Raw genomic sequence first — 23,144 nt, 5'->3', positions numbered from 1 at the left:
GTAGACTTGGAAACATTCCGGCAGATGTTAACAGCAGCAAAAATGGGAAGAGTAGACTTGAAGACAAACAGTCCAGAGGACCATCAAGTATGGTATTAAGTCAGAACGAAATGTGGTTCTCCTTTAACACTGATGGGTTCAAATTAGGAAGCTGAAGAGAGAAGGGTTGTTGTTTTTTGAAATGGGGAGTTTCTAGCAGGCACTAGGAGGAAATAGGAATGATTTGAGTGGTGGCTCTTTCTAGGTTTCCCACCTGTTCTTCGGAACAGGAGGGGAACTTATAATTTGGAAAGGCATCACAGCAAAGCCCTTGTACAAGACAGAACCCCACCAAGTGCCGAGATATACTAATTAGTAAGGAGATGCGGAAGAATCCGAGTGAGTGCACTGCACACACAAATGAAAGATACACAGAAACAGGTTACCAAATGGGATTAAATTGACAGCAGTTAAGGGAGAGGAGAACAACGGCAGTGTTGTGTCCCTTCAAGCATATATCCACCCCTTCCGTGGCCCCTTTTTGTGGTGGTGTTGTGGTTTGCAATAATTATCCAAATGCTGATGGAAGCCAAGTTCTCGCGCGTGCATGATTTGAGAAGTTGTCTCTAAAGTGCGAGAAGCCAAGGGACACACCTTAGCTCAATAAATTTATCATGGGTTTCCATTCAGTCACAAACCAGGGATATGAAAGGGTTAAAAACAAAAAGTGGGGGGGGAGAGCAAAGGAGGAGGTGTGAAGCATTGCATGGCTAATGGGAATCGAGGGGAGTGGGGTAAATAGTCCTCTTATCCTTTGGCACTTCAAAAGCTGAAGTGAAGATTCCAGTGGAAAACAGCTTCTTCTTCTTCCATCCTTCAGTTGTTGATCCTGTTGGCCAAATCAGATGTGCACAGGTGATCAGGAGTTGCTGTCTCCCCATGGTTGCCCCTCATGGAAGATCAGATGTCCATCTCAAACTGAGCATCATCACCTGGTTGAAGGACAAGAGGACGCAAGTCAGTATGGGGTGGGTTGAGGAAGCATCACACATGTACAGTTTTAAGTGTCCTCCTAAGAGGCACGGTGAGTTTCTCTGTCAGCCCTCCATAACATTTGAGGCAGGCCTCATTAATACATATAGGAGACAGGGGTGGGAGCTGTTCAGATTGTCGTTGTGGGGTGCACACGCGTGCACGAGTGCATTAAAAAATAAAACAAAATTCCTTCCAAGTAGGAAAACAGCACAGCAGAAAGGATTGGTCTGGAATCGTTTCCAGATAGAGTATGCAGCTGCTGGTGTTTATATATGCATGTATAAAATTCATAATGTGTAGCAAAACTCCACATTTTGTCACTTTTATTTACACACAGAGAAAGAGAGAGAGAGAATTTAAAAAATACAAAAAAACCAACAATCCATACAAGTCTGTATATACTTTTTGTATACTGAAGTGGTACAATTTATTCTACATCCTCAAGATTGTGCTACTTCAATCTAATGAATCGATGAGGAAATTGTGGCCCTGTGGACGTTTCTGGACCACAACTAACCACTGGCCATGCTGGCAGAGGCTGATGGGAGTTGTAGTCCATCAACGTATAGTAGGCCTAAAGTTGCCTTAACTTACAAGGCTTTTCTCCCAGGGATGGGGAATACTATTTGTTTTAGTTCATTCATTGCAAAAAATAAAAAAGCGTATCACTTACATTCTTTTATTCCCCCCCCCCCGGCTTGAAATAACGTGTGTTTCTCTTTTGTGATTGGTGGTCAAACCCTCCTTTTTTATTTTTATTTTTTATCTTGGCTCCAATTTCCATCCCATGAACCCTAGCCACCATAGCCAATGATCATGGATGATGAAAGTTGTAGTCCAACAACTTCAGGAGGGCTGCAGTTTGACAATCCCTTTTCCAGGCACCAAGTGAAGACCTTACTATTTCCCAAGACTAGTCAGCCAAGTTGCTTTTTATTCTTTGTTTCTGCTGTCCTATTTTTAGATGTCTGCTGTTTACCAGTTTGTTTGATCTGATTTTGTGTTAATTATTATCATCACTGAAGCAGGGGGCATAACTTTAAGTATATACTGTACTTTTCCATGTATAAGACAACTTTTTTTCCATGTAAAAATCATGCTTGAAATGGGGGTCATCTTATACATAGGTAGTGTATAGGGTGGGCGTTAGATTGGTTGCTGCCGTGGCTGTCAGCAACTATTGTGCGTGTTTCTGGTTGCTATGTCAATGGGTGCTGTTGATTGACTGATGTTGCGGCAAGTGTGCAGACAATTGATAGCTTCTGCCGGTGAGGGGACAGACAAGAGGTGGAAAAAAAGCTCAACAACTCTGTGCCATCTCCTCCCATTTTCTGAAACTGGGTCCCCCAAAATAGGGGGCGTCTTATACACGGGAAAATACAGTATACAGTACATATGTATAGCATGCTCTATATTTATGTTTCTGGAGTGAACTTGATCACTATCTTCCTGATGATCATATGCCTGTACATCACAAAATCTACACATTTATTCCCCTATTTAAATACAAATACCAATAACTCATGTTTGGGACCAGCCAAATCATATATTAAAATGCATGCCAGATGCCACTGGCCTCATTTTCCCCACTATAGGTTTGCTGTCCAACTCCCATTTAGCCTAAATATATGCTTGCAGCCAATAGTCCTAATGGATGGCTTGAAATCTAGCTCTCCTAATGGATATTTCATGCTCCAGATAGTCTATGTGAGCAAGTTATGTTATCAAAACCACACGGGTGTGGGGAGGTGGAGATCGTGTCAGGAAGTGGGGATTGTGTGACCTACAACCTCATACATCTGGACTTGAATTTTCACCACACCATCCAAAATCCAAGACAACCTTCAGGTAATTCACCAGTGTTAAATAGTTATGACAGAACAGGAGGCAGTTTCCTGTTTGTCAATCAACTTACGCTTTTACAGAGTTTTTAATAGCCTAAGGGCGATAATTCAGCATACGAGCAACCCACACAAGATCAGTGCAACAGTTCACTGAGTCTGCGCTCCATATGCAGAGGCTCCTTAAAGACAAAGAAAAGCACTATATCCCACAACTTTGAAATAAAAAGATATATGCTGCACTGAGGAAAGAAATGACATGATTTTGAAGCAAAACTTTACGAAACCCTAAAAGTCGATCATGGAAAAGTTATACAACAAAATGTGCCATGCTCTTACCAATTATAGGCTTCCCGTCATGATTGTTCAGATTGTTTACTTCCACTTTGCAATCCTCAGTCATTGTACCAGGGCTGGTAACTCCTGGGATATTTGGAAGGTGGCAAGGAGGAGTCTGAGCCATGGGAGAATTCCGGCGATCTAACAGAAACTTGCGGTCATAGATGATTCGGGTACCTGGGGGCAGAGGAAGAAGATAATTAGCCTATCAGAATCATTTCCCAATAGATGAGGTTACAAACAATACTCATATAATAACTCAAGTAAGGCCCAAGTCTTTATATACCATAGATTCCTGCATATTAGGCAACTGAGTGTATAAGACCCCCCAAATTGGCAGCTGCCAATTTGGGGGGTCAACTTATACGCCCAGTCTTATACGCGACAGCTTCGCTGGGCAGCGGGCTCTCCGCGCCGTGAGGAAGCTGCCCGGTGAAGCTGCCCAGCGATGCTAAGCCGGCTTGGCATCGCTGGGCAGCTTCCTCCTGGTGCAGAGCCTGCCGCCCACTGTCGCTGCCCAGCGAACCCATACCCGGCGTATAAGACGACCCCCGACTTTTTAGAGGATTTTCCAGGGTTAAAAAGTCATCTTATATGCCGGAATCTATGGTAAGCTCATCAGTTTGCTAATTAATTTGCTGCAAATAATAAACTTATTTACAAGGGAATAAATCCCAATGAATAGGGCTGCCATACATCCAGAATTGACGTCGGGGTGCGGGGATTTCTGAAAGGTAGTGCTTTGTTCTAGATCTTAGGCATTTCTATCGGAAAATCATGTTTATTGTAAAACAACTCGGGGGTTCATCTAAAGAAAGCTCAACAACTTTCGGGCTAGCCTAGTTTTTACTTTTTGAAATATGGGAACCCTACCATTGAATGAACTAGGGCTTAAATCTGAGTGGACAGACTCAGAACTGTACTGCAAGTAGAATCAACAGACTGCCATTTTCACGCTGAGTGGGTATGGCTCTCTATTTTCTTTTTAAAGAAACAGCATTCACTGACTATGATGCATGGATGCCAATTTCCTAGGAGAGATGAAAACCAGTTTTCTCATCTATATATTCTAAAGATGACACATCTGACTACACGTGTAGCATGTAGATATAGATGGGGACTCCTCATGCTGCTTCCCTGCAGTCCTGCTAAAGGTGCATGTGGCTTTCACATCAGTTCAACAGGAAGGGATGCTGGGAGGCAATGTGCCTTGGAATACCAGGTGCCGAGGGCAACACAACAGGGGAAGAGACTTGCTTTAATGCCCTGCCTGTGGTTTCTTGATAGTTTCAGACATCGACCACTGAGAGAAACAGCACGCTGGACTCCATAGACTTTGGTCTCAAATCCAGCAGGGTTCATGTTCTAATCTGAGATGCCTGGCTAGCTTAGTTGGTTAGAGCATGGTGCTAATAGCACAAAGGTTGCAGGTTCGATCCCCAAATAGGACAGCTGAATATTACTGCATTGCAGGCAGTTGGACTAGATGATCCTCAGGGTCCCTTCCAACTCTACAATTCTATGAATACAAGGAGAAAACAGAGAAGTTTGTGTCTCTGACCAGGGTTTGAAATTAGCAGGGTGCCAGACGCATTTTGCTCCATTTGTGAGCAATTCAAAAAGTCTAGCTGCTATTTTTTGCATCTGGTTGACACTCAAAGATAGATAATATACTAAGGAGTTTAACAATAAAGAGTAGAGTGTTTTGAAAACCGAAGTATGGTACCAATATTTTCATTGTAAACACCAAAGTAAACATGCATTAATCATGTCTGCTAAAAATGTGATAATAACAATGTGTCATGTGAATTACGTATTAATTCATGCTTATCAAAAGAATAAATAGTGCTGCCAACATCCCCCCTCCCCCAAAGTGGCGACCAAACATTCTGTTTTGGCGCCCACAACCCAGGTCCCGGAAGCCATTTGGCTCCTAGCTTTTCTATCCCAGTTTCTAACACTATCTCTGACAACATGTCACATAACAACAAAACTCTGGTGACTGTATATTTACAGGAAATGCTCGTGGCCAACCAAACAAGCTGTTCTTCTCTGTCACCACAGAGCTCCTTTCGGAAGGCAATATTATGAACTCTGCTTCATTTCACAGTAAGAGCAGAGCTGTAATCTGAACAGCAGTACTGTATAGTTTAAACAGCAGTTATCTGGTTGTTTGGTTTGAATGAAACCCTAGAGGCACCAGTCTGGAATTAATTCCATCTCTGTATGCAAAAGGGAGAAAAGTGAGGCAAGGCTGAACACTTCAGAAACAGGAGGAGACTTTTAAAAATTTAACAGGGAGGCAGGGAAGCACATGGAACACACTTCTATTCCAACCCACCCACTCTCCATATCTGGTCACACTTCTTAAATCCCATCTTCATCATTTGGCTAAATTCCTGTGATCTGACCATCCCTCCCATTAGGGTTGCTTTGTTTTTGTGGAGCTATACACCTGAGCCTCCAGTTTCCTTTTGCAGTCAGTAAACAAAATGGCTTGAGTGGCTGCAGAAGTACTACAAACAACCAAACTGTGTCTTTTACTGTGGCTTGGGCCCAACACATGTAAGCAACTGCTTCCTCCCTTACGATGAATCATGCTCCACTAAGATTAGGAGAGTGAAACCCTTATAACAGCACCGTTTGTGCACATTCCTAGGATGCAGAGGTAATACAGAAACTGAACAACCCAGGCTTGTAAACAACCACTCGGCCAAATCAGCTGTGAAAGGTAAGCAATATTTCTAAAGGAACAGCAAAGGAAACTTTTGTAAACCAGACAAGAATTGTTCCTCGCACTGCCAACCCTTTCCTTCAGGCCACAAATGCTACAAAACTGACTAAAGGTGGGTATATAAATATAGGACACAGGATCAAGGCTTGAGGCATAGCAACTTTTGCAGACCTATTTACAAGATTAAAATAACACGCACAAAATCCTAACAGCTTTTTAAGAGGAGAAAATACTGGAAACGTGTAAGTCGTTTCAGTTTAAGAACCTAGAAAGAAGGCACTTGAGGTTTCCAGCAACCACCTGTTGCTGTTGACATTTAGCACATTCCCAGGAACCTATTCTCTCTGCTTGGTAGCCTTTCTTCTGCAGCTCTCCCATTTTTTTTACTCTGCAGTATTTAGTCTAAAACCAGCTTACAATAAATCAGAACCCAAAACTCCCCATTTCTGCAAGAGGAAAAGCACAGCAAGTATAAAGAATTACAAGAAAAATTAGGCAATTTATACATTTTGTTCCAATTGCTGGACTTGAGCTCAGAGGTTTCTCTGCTGAAGAAGGAGTAAAGGTAAAGGTGAAGGGACCCCTGACCATTAGGTCCAGTCGTGGCCGACTCTAGGGTTGCGGCGCTCATCTCACTTTATTGGCTGAGGGAGCCGGCGTACAGCTTCCAGGTCGTGTGGCCAGCATGACTAAGCTGCTTCTGACGAACCAGAGCAGTGCACGGAAATGCCGTTTACCTTCCCGCCGGAGCGGTACCTATTTATCTACTTGCACTTTGACGTGCTTTCGAACTGCTAGGTTTGCAAGAGCAGGGACCAAGCAACGGGAGCTCACCCCGTTGCGGGGATTCGAACACCCAACCTTCTGACTGGCAAGTCCTAGGCTCTGTGGTTTAACCCACAGCGCCACCCACGTCCCTTGAAGAAGTAGTAGGGGCAGGCAAAAGCATGGCCAGGAGATATACCGTATTTTTCGCCCTATAGGACGCACTTTTTCCCCTCCAAAAATGAAGGGGAAATCTTGTGTGCGTCCTATGGGGCGAATACAGGCTTTCGCTGAAGCTTGCAGAGCGAGAGGGGTCGGTGCGCACTGACCCCTCTCGCTCTCCAGGCTTCAGGAAGCTATCAGCAAGCCTGGGGAGCCCACGGGAGTTCCCGCAGGGCTCCCCACGCTGCGTATAGCAGCCTGCCGCCCGGCGCGCAAGATGCCCTGAAGCAGAGCGCCCCGCGCTTTGGGCAGACATCGGACAGCCCCACAAGCTCGGGGGGCAGCAGGGAAGTGCAGCGCCACCATCCCGCTGTTCCCCGACCTGGTTTTGGGAGGGAAATAAAGGGGGGGAAATTCTTTTATTTCCCATCCCCCCCCAAAAATTAGGTGCATCCTATGGGACGGAGCATCCTATGGGATGAAAAATACGGTATCAGCCTTCCAGTAACTTCCATGAAGATGTCTATTCTGTTGCCGAAAGGTATTCCCTTCCAAAGTTGCTAGCTGAGCCAGCTCAGTCTTGCAATCCAACACTTCGATCACATTTATCTTGGAAAAGGTACCACTGAGTTCAAGTAGTAGCTTAACATCTGCATAACAGTCATCATTATATGTGAAGGCACTGCAAGTGATGGAATTTAGACGCGTAACTTGTCCAAAAAGTCTACTGGAAGGAGAAGGGCCGGCTAATAGGCAGCTCTGTGGGTTCTGTTATGTTCTCTGCTGACAGCAATACAACCAACAGATGCTGCGGTTGACACTGAGGAACGAGGGCGAGTTTCACAGTCATTTTTCTGGTCATTAACCTCATTAAAATACAGATACAAAAAGGAAAGTAAGCAAAGGCATTTGAAACTAAGAGGTGCAAGCTGAGGGTTAGAAGCACGTATTAGAATAGCTGATCACTAGGAAATACTATTGAAAAAGAAGCTGTTAAATTCTACCCGTAAATGAACTGAAGTTATACTCCATAAACTCCCCCCCCCCCAGTGTGGTGGCTTTATGAAACTCAAACTTGATATACACAGTATGTGTAAACTGTAGCTTTGAATAAGTAAAATAAAGTACAGGGGTAAAATACCCTACCCAACTATGGTCCAAGTTAAGCAATAATACTGGGAGAGAGATGAACAGCCCGTTTGCAATGTGGTATTGCAATGTAAGGGTTTTCCTAGCCAAATCTGCCAGCTCACTTATTCCACCATCCCAAACCGAGATCCCAAAAAAGCAGCATAATACAATTTTGCCCCCGTTTTCATTGTTCATTTCAAATGTCTCACCCATGGGCGGGCTACTTGGCAACAAAAATACTTTGTATCCTGTACCAAAAGAAAAGCCCCTCTTCGTGTTTGAACAACAGAACAAACACAAGACTACAAGCTCAGGGGAACTGAGGTCAACAAGAACCATTCTGATACTGTAGCCTACCTCTCACCCCAAACATGAACACAAAGTTTATTTTTATGTGCTAGCTTATCAGTTCATCTCTGCGCCTGAACAGTCTCGGAACTCTGGGCCCTTGATCTTGACCGCCTCAAGCAACGCAGCAGTCTGAAACTAAGAAGTATTTGCACACGTATCTTGTGTTTTGCAGCTTTAATCCAGAGGGAATAATGAGCCTGAAGACTACTTTCTCCCTCGAACTTGAAAACAGGGTGGTGAGGCCTATTGTCACTGAGCAAGGATTGCCTGTAGTGATTATAAATTAAAGGTCTTCTTAGCAGCTACATATGGGGAATAGGGGAGAGAAGAAACTACAGTGGTACCTCGGGTTAAGTACTTAATTCGTTCCGGAGGTCCGTACTTAACCTGAAACTGTTCTTAACCTGAAGCACCACTTTAGCTAATGGGGCCTCCTGCTGCTGCTGCTGTGCTGTTGCTGCACGATTTCTGTTCTCATCCTGAAGCAAAGTTCTTAACCTGAAGCACTATTTCTGGGTTAGCGGAGTCTGTAACCTGAAGTGTATGTAACCCGAGGTACCACTGTACTGGCACAAGGAACAGTCATTGCCTCTCCAAAGCACAAAGCTAGAAATGCTATTGGAAAACCCTAATGGTTTATATTGGTTTTTTATTACGATTGTGATTATCTAGTGGCAATATTCTTCAGTTCTTGGAAAATAAGCAGGTGACTTGCCTGAATTGGGGGGGGGGGGGATGGACACATACACTGTGGGTTCGAAGTTTTCAGCCCACAAGGCTCCTAAGAGGCCTGCTGAGAGGTTGCTTTTCAAGGCAGGTTTCAGCAGAAGTGTTAATACTTGAACATTCATGTCTCTTTGCTCCTGGAACCCATCTAATCCTCACCCCACCCACCCCCGTTGTTGACCTGGGCAACGTTCCAGTGTCCGTGGCAGGTAGCAAGGCACACTCAGTGCTTTCAAACGAAACAAAACAAAATCAGAATGAGCATGGAATTTGTCTTCTAACAAAACAGAAGAAACTCTGTATAAGCTGGGGAACCAATCCAAATGTTGCTAAATTTCTGTGTTTTTTGCCCCTTCTCAGTTCCTCATGACTGCTGGAACGCCTAAGAAGCAAGCTGATACTTTGTCCTTCTAAGTTCCTTCTCCTTTACACATCTACAGCTACACTCAGGAGTAATATTCAGTTTCGGATGCTTGCTATTTTGCTCCAATTCCTGGAACAGTAGAAGTGGCCTAACAAAACAAGGCCCCTGGGTTCCAAGAATGAAAATATGAATGTCTGGAGATCGTAGAATCATAGTATCATGCACCTAACATTGTTTTCAAAACCAAATTGCAGTCAGGCCAGCTTGATCTGCAGGCGCTGTCCTTTTTCATGATTATTTCAATGTAGGAATGACCTAGGCAGATTCAGTAAGATGGGGGTAGGTTGGCCAGTTTATCATGGCTTACCTTAAAAAAAAAGGAAGGAAAGAACCCCCTTGTCCAGTAAAGAATTTTAAAATGATAAAGCAAGATATTGTATTTGTATGGATTTCTTACGTCTTTATAGACAAGTGACCCCAAGTATGCACTTTTACTCAAGAATGGAAGTTATCTTGCTGGAACAGAGCAAGGAAAACCTAGCTCAATTTTTCTTACAGAAATCCTCCAAACCAACAGGCACTAGAATCTAGTGCAGCCTTACCCAACTCGGTACGCTCCAGATGTTTTGAACTACAACTCCCATCAACCCCAGCCAGCATGGCCAATGGCCAGGTATGATGGGAGTTGTGGTTCAGCAACATCTGGAGGGACAGAAGGTCCCCAAACCTGTTTTAGTGAACAGTAATGTTATATATGATCTCCCTTCATCTGCATGAGCTCTACGTGTGCACAAATAAAATCTTACCATTATAACTGAATTAATCACTGGAGGACATTTTGTTCCAAGTGTAGAATATTAAAGGCTATTTTAGGGAAGTGTATGAACGTGTCACTGATTTTAATTAGTTAAATCCCCAATCACAGCAAATTTGAATCAAAACAGAATAAAATAATTGCAACCTGAAACTTTCTATGCCAGGGATGGGAAACCTCAGGTCAGGAGCACAGATGCAGCCCCCTATGCCTCTCTACTTAGCTTCTGGGGCTCTCCTCATAGAAACCCCCACTTGGCACCCTCATTTTTGCCTTGCAGGAATGTGCCCTTGATAATGCTTCTTGCTTGCCTGGAGCAACGATTTGTGTGAGGAGGATGAGTGCATGTTGAAACTAGTACAGTGGTAAAATTTACATTATTTGCTCCACCCACTTTCACCTCTGGCCTTGCCAACCAGAGGAATGTGGCTTCTAGAAGGCTGCTGTGAAGGGGGTTGAGATGAGGTTCCCACCACTGTTATATGCATAGCACCCCTTCTTATTACCTTCATTCAGCAGGCAGCCATCCCAGACACACAGGACAGCAAATTAACATGTGTCAAAGAAACAGATGAGTACTGCCCAAAATCACGAGTAATTTGGAATGATTAGATTAAAAGAGGAAAAGCAGAATACACAGGAAGCAATGAGTTCATGAGGGAAATCTACTATTGAAAAAAGGAAAGCTGCAACTCCTTAAGAAGGCCTTCTGAAGGCTCACAGGTAGCCCCATTCCAAAGAGGCACAATTTTAGCTGCATGCAAAGGTAAAATTAAGCACCTTTTTTAAACCTACAAGCCTGCCAGGACCCACCAAAGTGGGTAGCAGGAAAGGCTGTAATTCTGTGTTATAAAAGTTGGGTGCCTCCCCCTTTCTCTGCCAATTGGTGGCAAAAGCCCATGGGGTTCCAGGCACTCTCCCAGAGTCTGTGTTCCTTTGAGAATTGAGACATAACGGACTTGTTGTAGCTTTAAGAAAGATGGTTTATTCACCTTCATTCTGCATGGAGGGAGTACAGATCTCACTGCACAGTCATTTCAAGAGAGGCTTGTACACCAGAGAAGTGCAGTCCTGGAGTGCAAGACATCTCTCCCTGTCAGCTTTGCAGCCAGCCTGCCCAAAGATGGATTCCACTCTCTCTTCCTCCTCCTTCCCAGAACCCCTTGCTACCAAGACTCCCTTTTCCTGACATCCCAAACACACAGTTACCCTGGCAACCTTCCAAACCCCTGTCTCTGTTCACACCTCAGGGCAAGGGGGAGAAGGACAGTTGTCCTGCATTGCTAATGGCCCTCAATGGTTTCTTAATGGCCCTAGATTGGCCAGGTAGTTTTGCAGACTAGCCCAGGAATTCCTCTGCAGTTTCCGTTTCTCCCTTCACATCCCAAATCATCAAAATCCTACCATTTATCAATTTCTAGGGTTTAGGGGGCCCGCAATCTATAATGCCTATGTATGCACAAATCAAAGTAGCATGTGTGCATGACATGAATAGCAGCCAAAGGCAGGCATGAAGGATAAATTGGGAAGAGAACAATGGTATGGATTTGGCACAGTGTCACCATTTAGTTTATGAAGAACATTTTGACACCTTAAACTTTAAGGCTTAAGGACTTGAAAGATTTATTGTCACCTGCTTTTGAAGTCCAGATCCAACTTTGTTAGCTGCAATGATTCTAATGCCATGAAAGCCACATGCCACCATAATTTGCAATTCAGCATTTCAAGCATATAAAATGAAAAGAAAGGTGGACAAAGCTGCTAATGCCTGCCTTTTTAAGTGGCTGGAAACTAAACTAAGCTTCAGGCCAAGTCCTAATGTCTAGGCTACAGAGAAGGAGCAGGTTCCAAGCCCCAGACATTGTTTTTGTATTGTCTTTCAGAAAGAAACAGCTCAGAATGCAGGACCTACTTCCACATTTTTCAGCAATGAGCTTTGGGCTGTGAACCAGGAAAAGTGCAATGCCTACCCAGCTAGGGGTGGGGGGAGGGGAGTGAGAGAAACCCTGCTCTGTTCTGTACATAATCTCAAACCAGCTCTCAACCAGTAAACTGAGGAATCTTGCTTGCCTTGCCTTCATACCTTCGTTCTGCCAGTACAGTATTCAATGCATGTAAAACGCCACAGAATACAGCATTTGTAAATTATTCAGGGTGGAGCAAAGGAGTTTATTTTACTATAGGGCCACTCAGGAGTGGCAGAGACCCTGTATGCCTCTTAAAACATACAAGATCGCAAGGGGCTCTGGCGCCCGAGCCTTTTAAATTTTAAAACAAAGTCATTCAGGAAAGCAGCAGCAGGCTGAATTCCCAGGGACAGGCCTGAACAGAGGAGGCTTGTGCAAAACGTGGCTGGCACAATCCGTATCCCCGGTAGCTCTGCAAAAGGGATATCCTTTCTTTTGGTCGGGATCCCTCGATCTCCCCCTGTCTTGGGAGGCTGGCCGACCCCTCGGCGGAGCCGGCGCTCCGTCTCCCTGCAGGGGCTGCAGCTGTCGGAGAAATCCCCCGCCCGCCTCGGCGCTCCTCCCCTGCTATTGTGCAACCGTCACGGGCTTTTTCCTCCAGGCTCCTGGGCCTTGTTTACAAATAACTCGCCGCCAGCAGCCCCGCGCACCGGGAGCGCGGCCTATCTAGACCCGGGTCGGCCCAGGAAAGCGGCAAGGCAAACTAACGGCGGGAAGAGGGGCGGGGAGACAGGGAGAGAGGGAAGAGCCCCCCCCCGTTAGCTCTGGGGGCAAACTCCCCCTTCCCCACCATGCTTTGTACACCCCAAGGCAGCTTCCCCTTTCGAGCAACGAGGGGGGAAAGAGAACCACCTCGCCGCCATGCGTCGGGGCGCGCGCCAACGCGCGTCTTTCTTGCGGGCGCCCTGCAGACCCGGGCAGAGCAAGGCCCACCGAAGGGGGCTTCCAGCATATGGCCTGGAGACTCAGCGACTTAGCTTCCCAACTTCCTCCTCAATCTTATTAAGGGGGGGGGGAGAGAGAGAGAAAATTACACGCCCACCCCGCCGCTACATTTATGATTGACGGCCTCGCCTCTGGAGGCCTCGTCCCCCTTTTTCAAGCCTGGCTGGCCATGCTCGCTGGCGCCCCTGCGACGTCTCCTTTTCTTCCTCCCTCCACCCCGACCTATAGGGCGCCCTCGCCCCCTTTTGCAATGCCCGCGAGCAAATGCACAGCGGACAGCTCTCGGCAAGGCCCGTGTGCATCAAGATGATGAGGCTGATTATTATTACTGCTCTGATGTTACCTCCGGGCGTGGTGGAAAACAGCGTCCCCCCGGGCGTGGTGCAATAGTCATGAGGTAGCTGCGAGGAGTCGTTGATGAGCACCGTCCGGGTGGGAATGGCGCGGCTCTGGCTGTGCTGGTGGCCGCCGCCGCCGCCGGAGGAGGACATCTCCTTTGCTTCTATTGTCCCGGACTGCGGGGAGGAAGAGACGCGAAGGGGCTGCAAAGGGAAGCGGAGGAGGAGGAAGGGGGCGGCGGTGGAGCAAATGCACACAAACACACGCACACACGGAAGGAAAGCGGGAGGAGGAGGTGGTGGGGGCGGCGGCGCTGCTGCGCTTCCTCCGCGGACGAGGCTCGCTCCGGCTGCGGGGCGCTTCTTGTCCTCCGTCCACCGCCTCCACCGCCACCTTCTCCCTCGGCCTCCGCCAGCAGCAGGAAACGAGGGGGCCGCCAGGGGAGGCGGGGACACGCGGCGGCGGAGGAGTGGCCGGGTGGGAGGGCCGCGCTGGCTGCTGCTTCAGGCAGGAGCGGCGTGTCAAGGGACGGAGCGGTTGCTTGGGCGTGCGAAAAAGCCTTAGCGGGCTTTCCTCCCGTGTAAACACAACGCCTGGCGTCGGAGCGAGAGGGCCGGGCTCCGCTCGGGCTGTTTCCTTCGCCTCCCAGGCCGCGCCGGGGGCAGGAAGGCGAAGCTGGCCTCGTGCTCTGGAGCCACGGGCAAGCCCTGCTGGAACGAGGATCTGCGATTGCTTCTGTTATATTTCCCCCTTTTTTGTTTTGTGATGGCTCTGTACTCCAACCTGTTGTTGATCGTATCTTTTCTCTCCGTGAATGTGTCAAATGCTTCTGTAACTGAAAATCAATAAACCAAAAAGAAAACCGAAGATCTCGTTTACATTTTTTGATACTGCACACAACTACTGGATGAATTCAGGCATAGGAGCAAAGTCCTAGGGGCTGAGCGCCCTTCAGAGCCCCCCCCCCAAATATTTGATGGGGTCGAGTCGCCCCCCAAAAGTTGCTGGGCATTGCCATTTAAATGGTGTGCATATGCCACATCTTCTGCGTGATTATGTAGGGTGGGGCTTACCTAGCCCCCCCCCCCCAATTTTACTCAAGTTGGCACCTCTGAATACTGGCATCCTTTGGTGGCTCAGTTTTGCACATATTGTAAACAACAGCCAGCTCCTGTGTGTCTGTCATATTTGTGTTTACTTGAGAACAGCAATTTAGGATTGTAGTCAGCCAAGTTTTTTCTCAGAACAGACCCACGGAGATTAATTTCTTTAGCAAGGTTCATTAATTTCAGTGGGTCTGCTCTTGAGTCAAACATGGTTAACCACCACCCTTCTGTGGGGCAGGGATAACAACCGTGGGCAGAAAGTCCCATTGAGCAAAGTGGGGATTTACTCAAAAGTAAGAAGTAGTCTTGGGCTCTATTGAATAATATCAGATTTTGAAAAGATCCTTAATAGAGCATGGATGCAGGCTGGTTTGTTTATTTTTCTCTATTACGTAATTCTTCATCACCACCGGTAAAAAAGAATGAATGTTTCTTTTGGCACACATGGCAACAATCACAAGGCGGAAAGTCAAATGTACCGGATAAACTTTATGCTCTTGACCTTGAACAAGGCAGTTCTAGAAAAGAAATCATATTTTGCTGGAGAGTAATAGAAACAAACCTGTATATCCTGTGTCACACCTGGACTCATTGGTGAGTTTAAGTGTACAGTGGTAGCTCTGGTTAAGAACTAATTCGTTCTGGAGGTCCGTTCTTAACCTGAAACTGTTCTTAACCTGAGGTACCATTCTAGCTAATGGGACCTCACGCTGCTGCCACACGATTTCTGTTCTCATCCTGAAGAAAAGTTCTTAACCCGAGGTACTATTTCTGGGTTTGTGGAGTCTGAAACCTGAAGTGTCTGTAACCTGAAGCGTCTGTAAACCGAGGTACCACTGTACCTATGCATAGGATTAGCCTCTAACCGAGCACAGAAATCTGCAAATCTGCTTCACACTAACAGTGCCTCAGTCTTATCTGGAATGAGCTCTCATCCAGTCCCAAGGTCCTGAGAAGTAGAGCTGTGTGTCATCAGCATATTGCTGACAACTTACTCCAAAACTCTAAAGGTGACATGATTTCTAGCTCCTGCTACCTCCAAGGAAACAAAGCAGCTTTTTGTAGCATGAAAAATCGCTGAAGGGAAAAGAGAATTGCCAACAAAATCAAAGTTTTCTACCAGAAAACAATTTAACTGTTCCCACGTTCCTTTCCCACAAGAGGACCTTGCAATGTAACCTTGCAATGACTTGTCAAGTATTTTCGACACTTGAAGCAGAACTTTTTATTTTACTGTTGTAGTTTTGTGGCATTAAGAACACGAAAAGAGCCATTCTAGATAAGAGCCAAAGGCCCACGTAGCCCAGCATCCCATTCTCACAGTGGCCAACTGGATGCCTATGGGAAGTCTGCAAGCAGGATCTGAGTGCAACAGCACTCCCCCCATGCTATTTCCCAGCAAGTGTTATTCAGAAACACAGAGAGACAATGAAGGTAGAACATAAGCATCATAGCTAGTACGTTTAAAATTATTATTATTATTTATTATATTTCTACACTGCCCTTCAGGACAGATTACAGTATAAACACAAAATAATACATAACATAGTAAACTAAGCGGTAACACCCACACCCAGTTCAAAAGGCCACCCGATTGTTTAATTAGCCAAAGGCCAGGGCGAAGAGGAATGTTTACGCCTGGTGCCTAAAGTATGAAGGCACTAGGTGAGTCTCCCTGGGGAGAGCATTCCACAACTGGGGAGCCACCACAGAAAAGGCCTGTTCTTGTTTTGCTGCCCTCTGGGCCTCTTGTGGAGAAGGCACATGAAGAAGGGCCTCAGATGATGATCACAGGGTCTGGGTGATGAGGTGGCCCTTGAGGTATTGCAGTCCTGAGCCGTTTTCTTTATAACTCTCCTATAAACTGCATTTGTTTTGCTTTTGTAACCCACCTGAGACCTGATAGTGAAGGGTGGGCTGGGCTATAAACAGGAATAGTAAAACAAACCAACATGCAAGGTGGGCTACTGAGTTTGTTCTTCACGCACACTAAACCCCCCAACGCGCAAAGGAGTAACATTCAAGCCCTTTCTCTGATCGGATAGCTTTCTAACCGGAGGACTGAATCAAAATGCAAACACGGCATTCCGCGGCGGCAGTCTAAAGTTGGCCGGCCGCTCCCGGCACGAGGGTCCCTTCCTTGCAACAGGGGAGGGCGCTCTCTAACGGAGAGGGAATTGGGTGCCTGCTCCCTTTTCTCTTGCAGGCTCGCAGGCCTCCTTGCATGGGCTCCTGCACCGATTGGCTCTCCTTTGCTCTGCCGCCGCTTCCCCCTCCGGCTCCCTTGTGTTGGATTTCCTCCATCGCTCCTGGAAGGGGAGAGGCAGCTGTTGCTGCTCTTCACCATGGTCTGCCCCGCAGGTGCGTGGAGCTGCAGCGGCGGCGTGCAAAGGACCAGCTCGCCTTAGCTTTCCGGTAAGAGGCGCATCTGCCAAACAGCAAAGCGGAGCTTGGGGCGGCGGCGGCGGCGAGGGAGCGCAGGAGGCTCCGCGGCTCGTGGGGAAGGAACCGAGCGCGGCGCACAGCTCCCACTTCCGGCTGCCATTCAGCTGCAGAGCGGAGGACGCGAAAGAGAGGGTCCCTGGTGCGACCCTGAACCACCGCTCCCATCGTCCCTGGCCATCCGCCGCGGCAGGGTGGGCTGATGGGAGTTGTAGTCCAAGGCCTCATTTCCTTTAACAGGCCTTGAGTGGAAACCCCTATTAAACACAACATGGGTGTGCTGTGGGATGCCTTTTCTGTCTCTCTGTTTTACAGCTGCCTCTGCTGTTCTTAGAATGAAGGGATATCTTTCCCCCGCCCAAGGAAATGAAGGGTTTTAAACCAAAAAAAAACTGGTGGAGGGAATCTTCTCATGGAACAAGATCGAGGTTCTGTTGTTGTTTTTTTAATAAATATTTATTAGGAATTTTCCGTTTTAAAAAGCCAAAAAACAAACAAACAATGAAAAACACAAACAATTTGCAATCCTTATTTTCAATAACATCTTTCCCTGACTTCCCCACACCTCCCCTTCTTATATTCCCATTCGAATTGTAAATTCAACAAGTTCTTATCCCCAATTTTTAACCTTTTTATATTTAATTCATTTTAAAAAACCAATTTTACCTTATAAACCTCAAAATTTATTGAGGTATAAGGTATAAAGATCGAGGTTCTGTTTTGCGTGTAGTCTCCAGTTTCAAGTTAGATTTATAGCTTGTTCCCTAGGCAGTGGCTCCAAAATGCCTTCTCGGTGAAGGCTCGACTGCAGGCACGATGCTATCTCTTTAAAGCACATTAATTTCCCCCAAAGAATCCTGGGAACTGTAGTTTCTTTGGTTTGGTTTTCTTGCCCATTCATTTTTATTGACCCCCCTCCCCAATTTTAAACAAATGGAGCAAATTTAATGGAACTGTAGTTGTGTTTGTGTTTGTGTTTCAAAGGCTTCTGGGAATTGTAGTTCTGTAAGGGGCAAACTACTGTTCTCCGCATTTGGGTTGTGTTTGGAAAAGGATGTGCTTTCAGTGCCTGATGTGCACACAGCCTTAGCTGAGTCCCCTCAACTTGATACATCTTGAGCAGGTCAGTTCTGTTTGGTGGTTGAAGTGCTTTTTTCTGGGGGGACACCGGGACGCATACCCCTAAACATTTTGTGAATCTTTCTACTTTTGTCCATTTACTGTATTTATTTTTCCTGATTTGAACTATAAAATGGTGATTTTCTTGAGTCAATGAGAGTACCCCTAAACATTTTTTAAGAAAAACAACAACATTGGGTTGTTGGCTTGTGAAAGTAACAGTTTGGGGGAAGTGCCTGTTTTGTGTGTTGGTGCGCAGAGCCTGTACTCGATAATCCTCACATAATTGTGGAGGGCAGTGTTATACCAGACTGGGAAATATTTAGTGGGGTGGGGAATGATTAAAAACAGCTACAAGCCTAGTGGTGGAGCGAGAGAGTAACAGGCAGAAGTCCTTGCCCAGAAGCCAGGCTAAGTGTGAGAGAAATGTGACCTTGGAACATGAGAAGGGCAGGTTGCAAAGTACTGTATGTTAGGGCTGGGCGATATCTGGTTTTCAATATCATGATATAACACCAGCTAAACATCACAATATACCGATATAGCACAATATCTGAAAGAAGATGGAGCTACGTAGAGGCGAACATGGTAATGTCCTGGCAACTGCTACTAAGTAGCAAGTCTAAATCACCACACACTGATGAAATCATCAGCAGGCGAGCCAAAATGCATCCAAGCAAGACTTTGGTTGGGGGCTTGGATACCAAATGGTGGTATTCAGGTCCAGGATAATCCAAAATACAGTTTTGAGTCACAGTGAATGCAACTAGTCAGGGAAAATGTTGAACAACAACAACAACAACATCTAAATTTGATGCATATAATTACAGGGAAATTAATGATAGCATGATTCAACTGAAGATTTCTGGAGAATATATTAATGTTCTATGGGGCAAATTTTAGGGGCAAATTTAAAATTCACAAAAATAGTAGATTTAGTAAAAATTAAAAATTAAAATGGCAGTAAAGTCATTACAGGGGGAGAGAAAGACTTATCTCGTACACACACAGGTAGAAGGGGAGATGGGAGTAAAGAAAAAGAGTGGTATATAGCAGGGCAACGTTTTTTGTTCTTACTCTGAAGAAAACAACCTCAATTTCTTCTTTCATGGGGGTAAGGAAGGGCTGCAGAATGAAAAGAAACAGAGGAAGCACTGGCTGGCTACACAGTTTTCTCAAAATCGCGATGTTTGCCAGATAACATTTTATGAAACTGTTGCCATGCTGTGGACTTCATAACTGATTTAGAACGACATATTGAAAAATCGCCCTATATGTAGTCATCTTCAACCACAGAAAAATAATGCAGCACTCACAAATCGTAAGCTTTTTCAAATGTTGTGGATAACTTTAAAAGGCTGCTGTCCTAGGCATGCTTGCTTAGAATTAAGTTCCCTTTGAAATCAACAAGATTTAACTACTATGCCAGTATGTAGAAGCTTTTGGCATACATGCTGGTTGAATGCAAACAATTACGGGCTGCAGTGCATGGTAGCGTTGAGCTTGTGTGTTCTCTGCTCCAACACAGTTGTGGTTGGCAAATGGAGGCTGTGTTATACTCCTAGCTTTGTACTCTGAGATTTGTTCAAGGCATAGATAACCCCCAGTCCCAGACAGGTTTAGTGTTACTTGTTTGGCAGTGTCCCTCAGCTCAGCAGATCGGTTTTCCACCACTGGTCCAGCATTTTAATTTTGCTATTCTGTCAACTAAATATAGGACCAAGCTGCTGGGCTGCTTTTGTGGTGGCTAGAAAAACCTCTCAGTATTTCTTTGCATGTATCTTTACTAACTTAAAATGCCAGCAGAACGCACTAACAATTGTAGACTGGAATATGCTGAGCATTGGGCAGTAAACGTTGGACCAGACCACATAGACGGGCATTTTACCAGCATGTAAGTAATCAGATTGCTCCAGAAATTGCTGGTAATACATGTGTAATTTATTACCCGGACAGCTAATAGTGACTATATTCCTATTAGACTGAGAAAGGGCCTTCTCAACAGTGGCCCCTCCATTGTAAAACACCCACCCTAAAGAGGCCTGCCTGGTGCTTGTTTTAATGTCTCTTGTGCCTTTTTAGTCTTCCAATTTAATAATGCCTGTGGAAATAATAATGGGCAATATGCAACTTGGAGTTGGCCCATTGATAACAGTAGAAAAGTTGCTTTGCTTTGAGTTAGTACTTTCCTAGGTAAATTGCCTCTGTAGCCTTGAATATTTTCTTATTTGGGTTCTCTCTTTAATGCCAAACTGCATGGGACCTTCTTCTAACTTTTCATATGTAAAGGGAGGTATTTCTCCTCTCTTCCTTATTTCATCTTATGTCATTTTAAATTCACCCACTGGGATTCACACAAATAGTTTTATATCATTCAAAAGTGGGGAACCAGATGCAAGCCTATTGATTTCAGTTGGATTTCCTTCCCATATGTATGCTTCAGATTTCAGAAATACTGTTAGGGTAAACTTGTTTGTATCCCTGGCACTGAACAAATAATATCTGTAGTCTTATAGTTTAACCTGCCTTTTTGTTTGGGACCGATAGAGCCTTCCTTGTTATAAACTATCTAGTTTCTTTGATAGCTGGAAGTACATGAAAATAATTCACAAGGATTTGGTAGTATTTCACACACACCCCTTACTCAGATGTTCGATGGTGAGATAAGCTGAAAGATAACAGAGATCCACTTTTAATATGTTACTTACAAAAGAAAGGAAAATGACTCCCAGCTTTTCTGCAGGCTGCTGACGAAGAGCGGTAAATTCTACAAGCAGAGGCTTAGCCCTTTTATGTCCACGTGTATGTTTCCCACAGCATAAATTCACATCTACTGGCCAGCTTCTGCATTGCAAGATGTATTTGCCTCTTGAACTCATTGCATGTCTCAGGCAACACCAGTTGCAAAGAACGAAAGGGGACTAATGGACAATATTTTCTTAGAATTGTCCCAGTTCTGTTCTCTCTTGGTAAGGATTCTTGGGGGTGGGGGCATCCTGGCAGTTGTGGTCGATGCTGAATTTTAGCTGCATGTTGGTTTTAGAATAAGTGCTATTTGTCTGTCTTTAAAAAATGTTTTGAAAACCCTTATGAAGTACTAGTCCAATGGAATCTGTTGTTTGTTTGTTTTAGCAGCTCCCAAAGTGTTTTCTTGGTGGGACGTGACTGCATGGAGAAAAAGATGGGAGAAGCAGTTGCCAGAGTAGCCAGAAAAGTGAATGAAACGGTTGAAAACAAAGCAGATTCGCTTGGTGAGTGAAATAAATATTTCAGAGGAAAGCCAAAGTAATCCACTTATCAGCTGCCCATCAGTGCCAGTCCTCTAGGTGACACAGAAAATAAAATGAATTCAAATCCACAGTTCCTCTAAAACTAGAATTCGACAGAGCAGGAAGTGAAACGTGTATAAAAACAAGACAATTGTTTCAAAGCAGAGAGACTCACAGCAACAAGTTAATACACCCTAGTTCTACTCTAAGCTGTTTTAACTACTCTAAGCCGTTTAAAACTATGTAAACAGTGAATATAAAAACAAACAGAATTTCTAAAGTGGTTGGTGCTTCAGGTTAAGAACAGTTTCAGGTTAAGAACAGACCTCTGGAACGAATTAAGTACTTAACCCGAGGTACCACTGTATATATTAAACATGCAGGCTGGGTATTAATTGCATTTGTTAAATCACGTTACTAAGGGATATAATAAGAGACACAGGTGGTGCTGTGGGTTAAACCACAGAGCCTAGGGCTTGCCGATCAGAAGGTCAGCGGTTCAAATCCCCGCGACAGGGTGAGCTCCCGTTGGTCAGCCCCTGCTCCTGCCAACCTAGCAGCTTGAAAGCACGAAATGCAAGTAGATAAATAGGTACCGCTCCAGCGGGAAGGTAAACGGCGTTTCTGTGTGCTTCTCTGGTTCGCCAGAAGCGGCTTAGTCATGCTGGCCACATGACCCAGAAGCTGTACGTCGGCTCCCTCGGCCAGTAAAGTGAGATGAGCATCGCAACCTCAGAGTCATCCGCGACTGGACCTAACGGTCAGGGGTCCCTTTACCTTTACCTTTAAGGGATATAATGGAGGATGAGACCAACTCTTGCAAATAATTATTTGTTACACCTGTAATCCTATCCAAGGAACTGATTTGCTTAGCGTCAGCAATGCTTTTGCATCAGTTGAGCCCAGATCATTAACTGGGCCTCATGAGATCAACACTCATAGTTATATCTATGATGTTGTGGTTTATGAACTCTTTATTCACTCTGGCTGGACATCCAGCAGGTGGAGTTGTTGCACTGCTAACCAAGAAGCAACTCTCTCAGCCCACTGATTTTTCAGCTCTAGGGGCAGTGAAAAAATGAAAGTGCGAGTCACACCATCTCTTTTTCATGGGCATCTTCTGATGGCACATTCACTAGGTCACTTAGCAAAAACTTAGCAGCTCCTTTGGATTTTCATTAATTGTGCAAATATTGGTTTTAAAAAACCAAACCAACTTCAAGCAGTGTACAGTCATACCTCGGGTTACAGATGCTTCAGGTTGCGCGATTTCGGGTTGTGCACCGTGCCGAACCCGGAAGTAATGGAACGGGTTACTTCCAGGTTCTGGCACTTGCACATGCGCAAAAGCGCTGAATCGCACCATGCGCAGAAGTGCCAAATCATGACCCGTGCATACGCAGACATGCGGGTTGTGGGTTGCAAACGTGCCTCCCTTACGGATCATGTTCGCAACACGAGCATCCATTGTACGTTCACTCATTGGAGTGATGGTCAGTCTAAGAGAGCCAGTGTGGAGTAGTGGTTAAGAGCGGTAGATTCGTAATCTGGGGAACCGGGTTCGCGTCCCCACTCCTCCACATGCAGCTGCTGGGTGACCTTGGGCCAGTCACACTTCTCTGAAGTCTCTCAGGCTCACTCACCTCACAGAGTGTTTGTTGTGGGGGAGGAAGGGGAAGGAGAATGTTAGCCGCTTTGAGACTCCTCAGGGTAGTG

General features: G+C 45.5%; 2 protein-coding genes across 5 annotated transcripts in view; one reads left to right on the top strand and one right to left on the bottom strand.

Annotated features, from left to right (window-relative positions):
• Positions 1-165: 165 nt before the first annotated feature.
• Positions 166-13,922, bottom strand: EIF4EBP2 (eukaryotic translation initiation factor 4E binding protein 2). The gene is made up of 3 exons (XM_082222246.1): positions 13,497-13,922; positions 3,195-3,371; positions 166-971 (listed from the first exon to the last, which is right to left on the bottom strand). The coding sequence occupies exons 1-3, from the start codon at positions 13,642-13,644 to the stop codon at positions 940-942; spliced, it is 357 nt and encodes a 118-aa protein (XP_082078372.1). The 5' UTR covers positions 13,645-13,922; the 3' UTR covers positions 166-939.
• A 2,194-nt stretch (positions 13,923-16,116) lies between these two features.
• LRRC20 (leucine rich repeat containing 20) overlaps positions 16,117-23,144 on the top strand; it is a 98,689-nt gene continuing 91,661 nt past the window's right edge. The window contains exons 1-3 of one of the 4 annotated variants that reach the window (XM_082222223.1): positions 17,047-17,468; positions 17,753-18,163; positions 21,292-21,410. In XM_082222223.1, coding sequence (XP_082078349.1) covers positions 21,329-21,410 — 82 coding nt within the window. In that variant the 5' untranslated portion in view covers positions 17,047-17,468; positions 17,753-18,163; positions 21,292-21,328. Of the gene's footprint in view, positions 17,014-17,046; positions 17,469-17,752; positions 18,164-21,291; positions 21,411-23,144 lie in introns of those variants that run through there. The other 3 variants (XM_082222222.1, XM_082222221.1, XM_082222220.1) reach the window with 3 other exon arrangements.

This window comes from Podarcis vaucheri, assembly GCF_965113315.1.
Source record: "Podarcis vaucheri genome assembly, chromosome: 5".
NCBI classification, from domain to species: Eukaryota; Metazoa; Chordata; class Lepidosauria; order Squamata; family Lacertidae; genus Podarcis; species Podarcis vaucheri.
The sequence above is the reverse complement of the archived record's forward strand: the minus strand, read 5'-3'. Positions and strand labels throughout refer to the sequence as shown.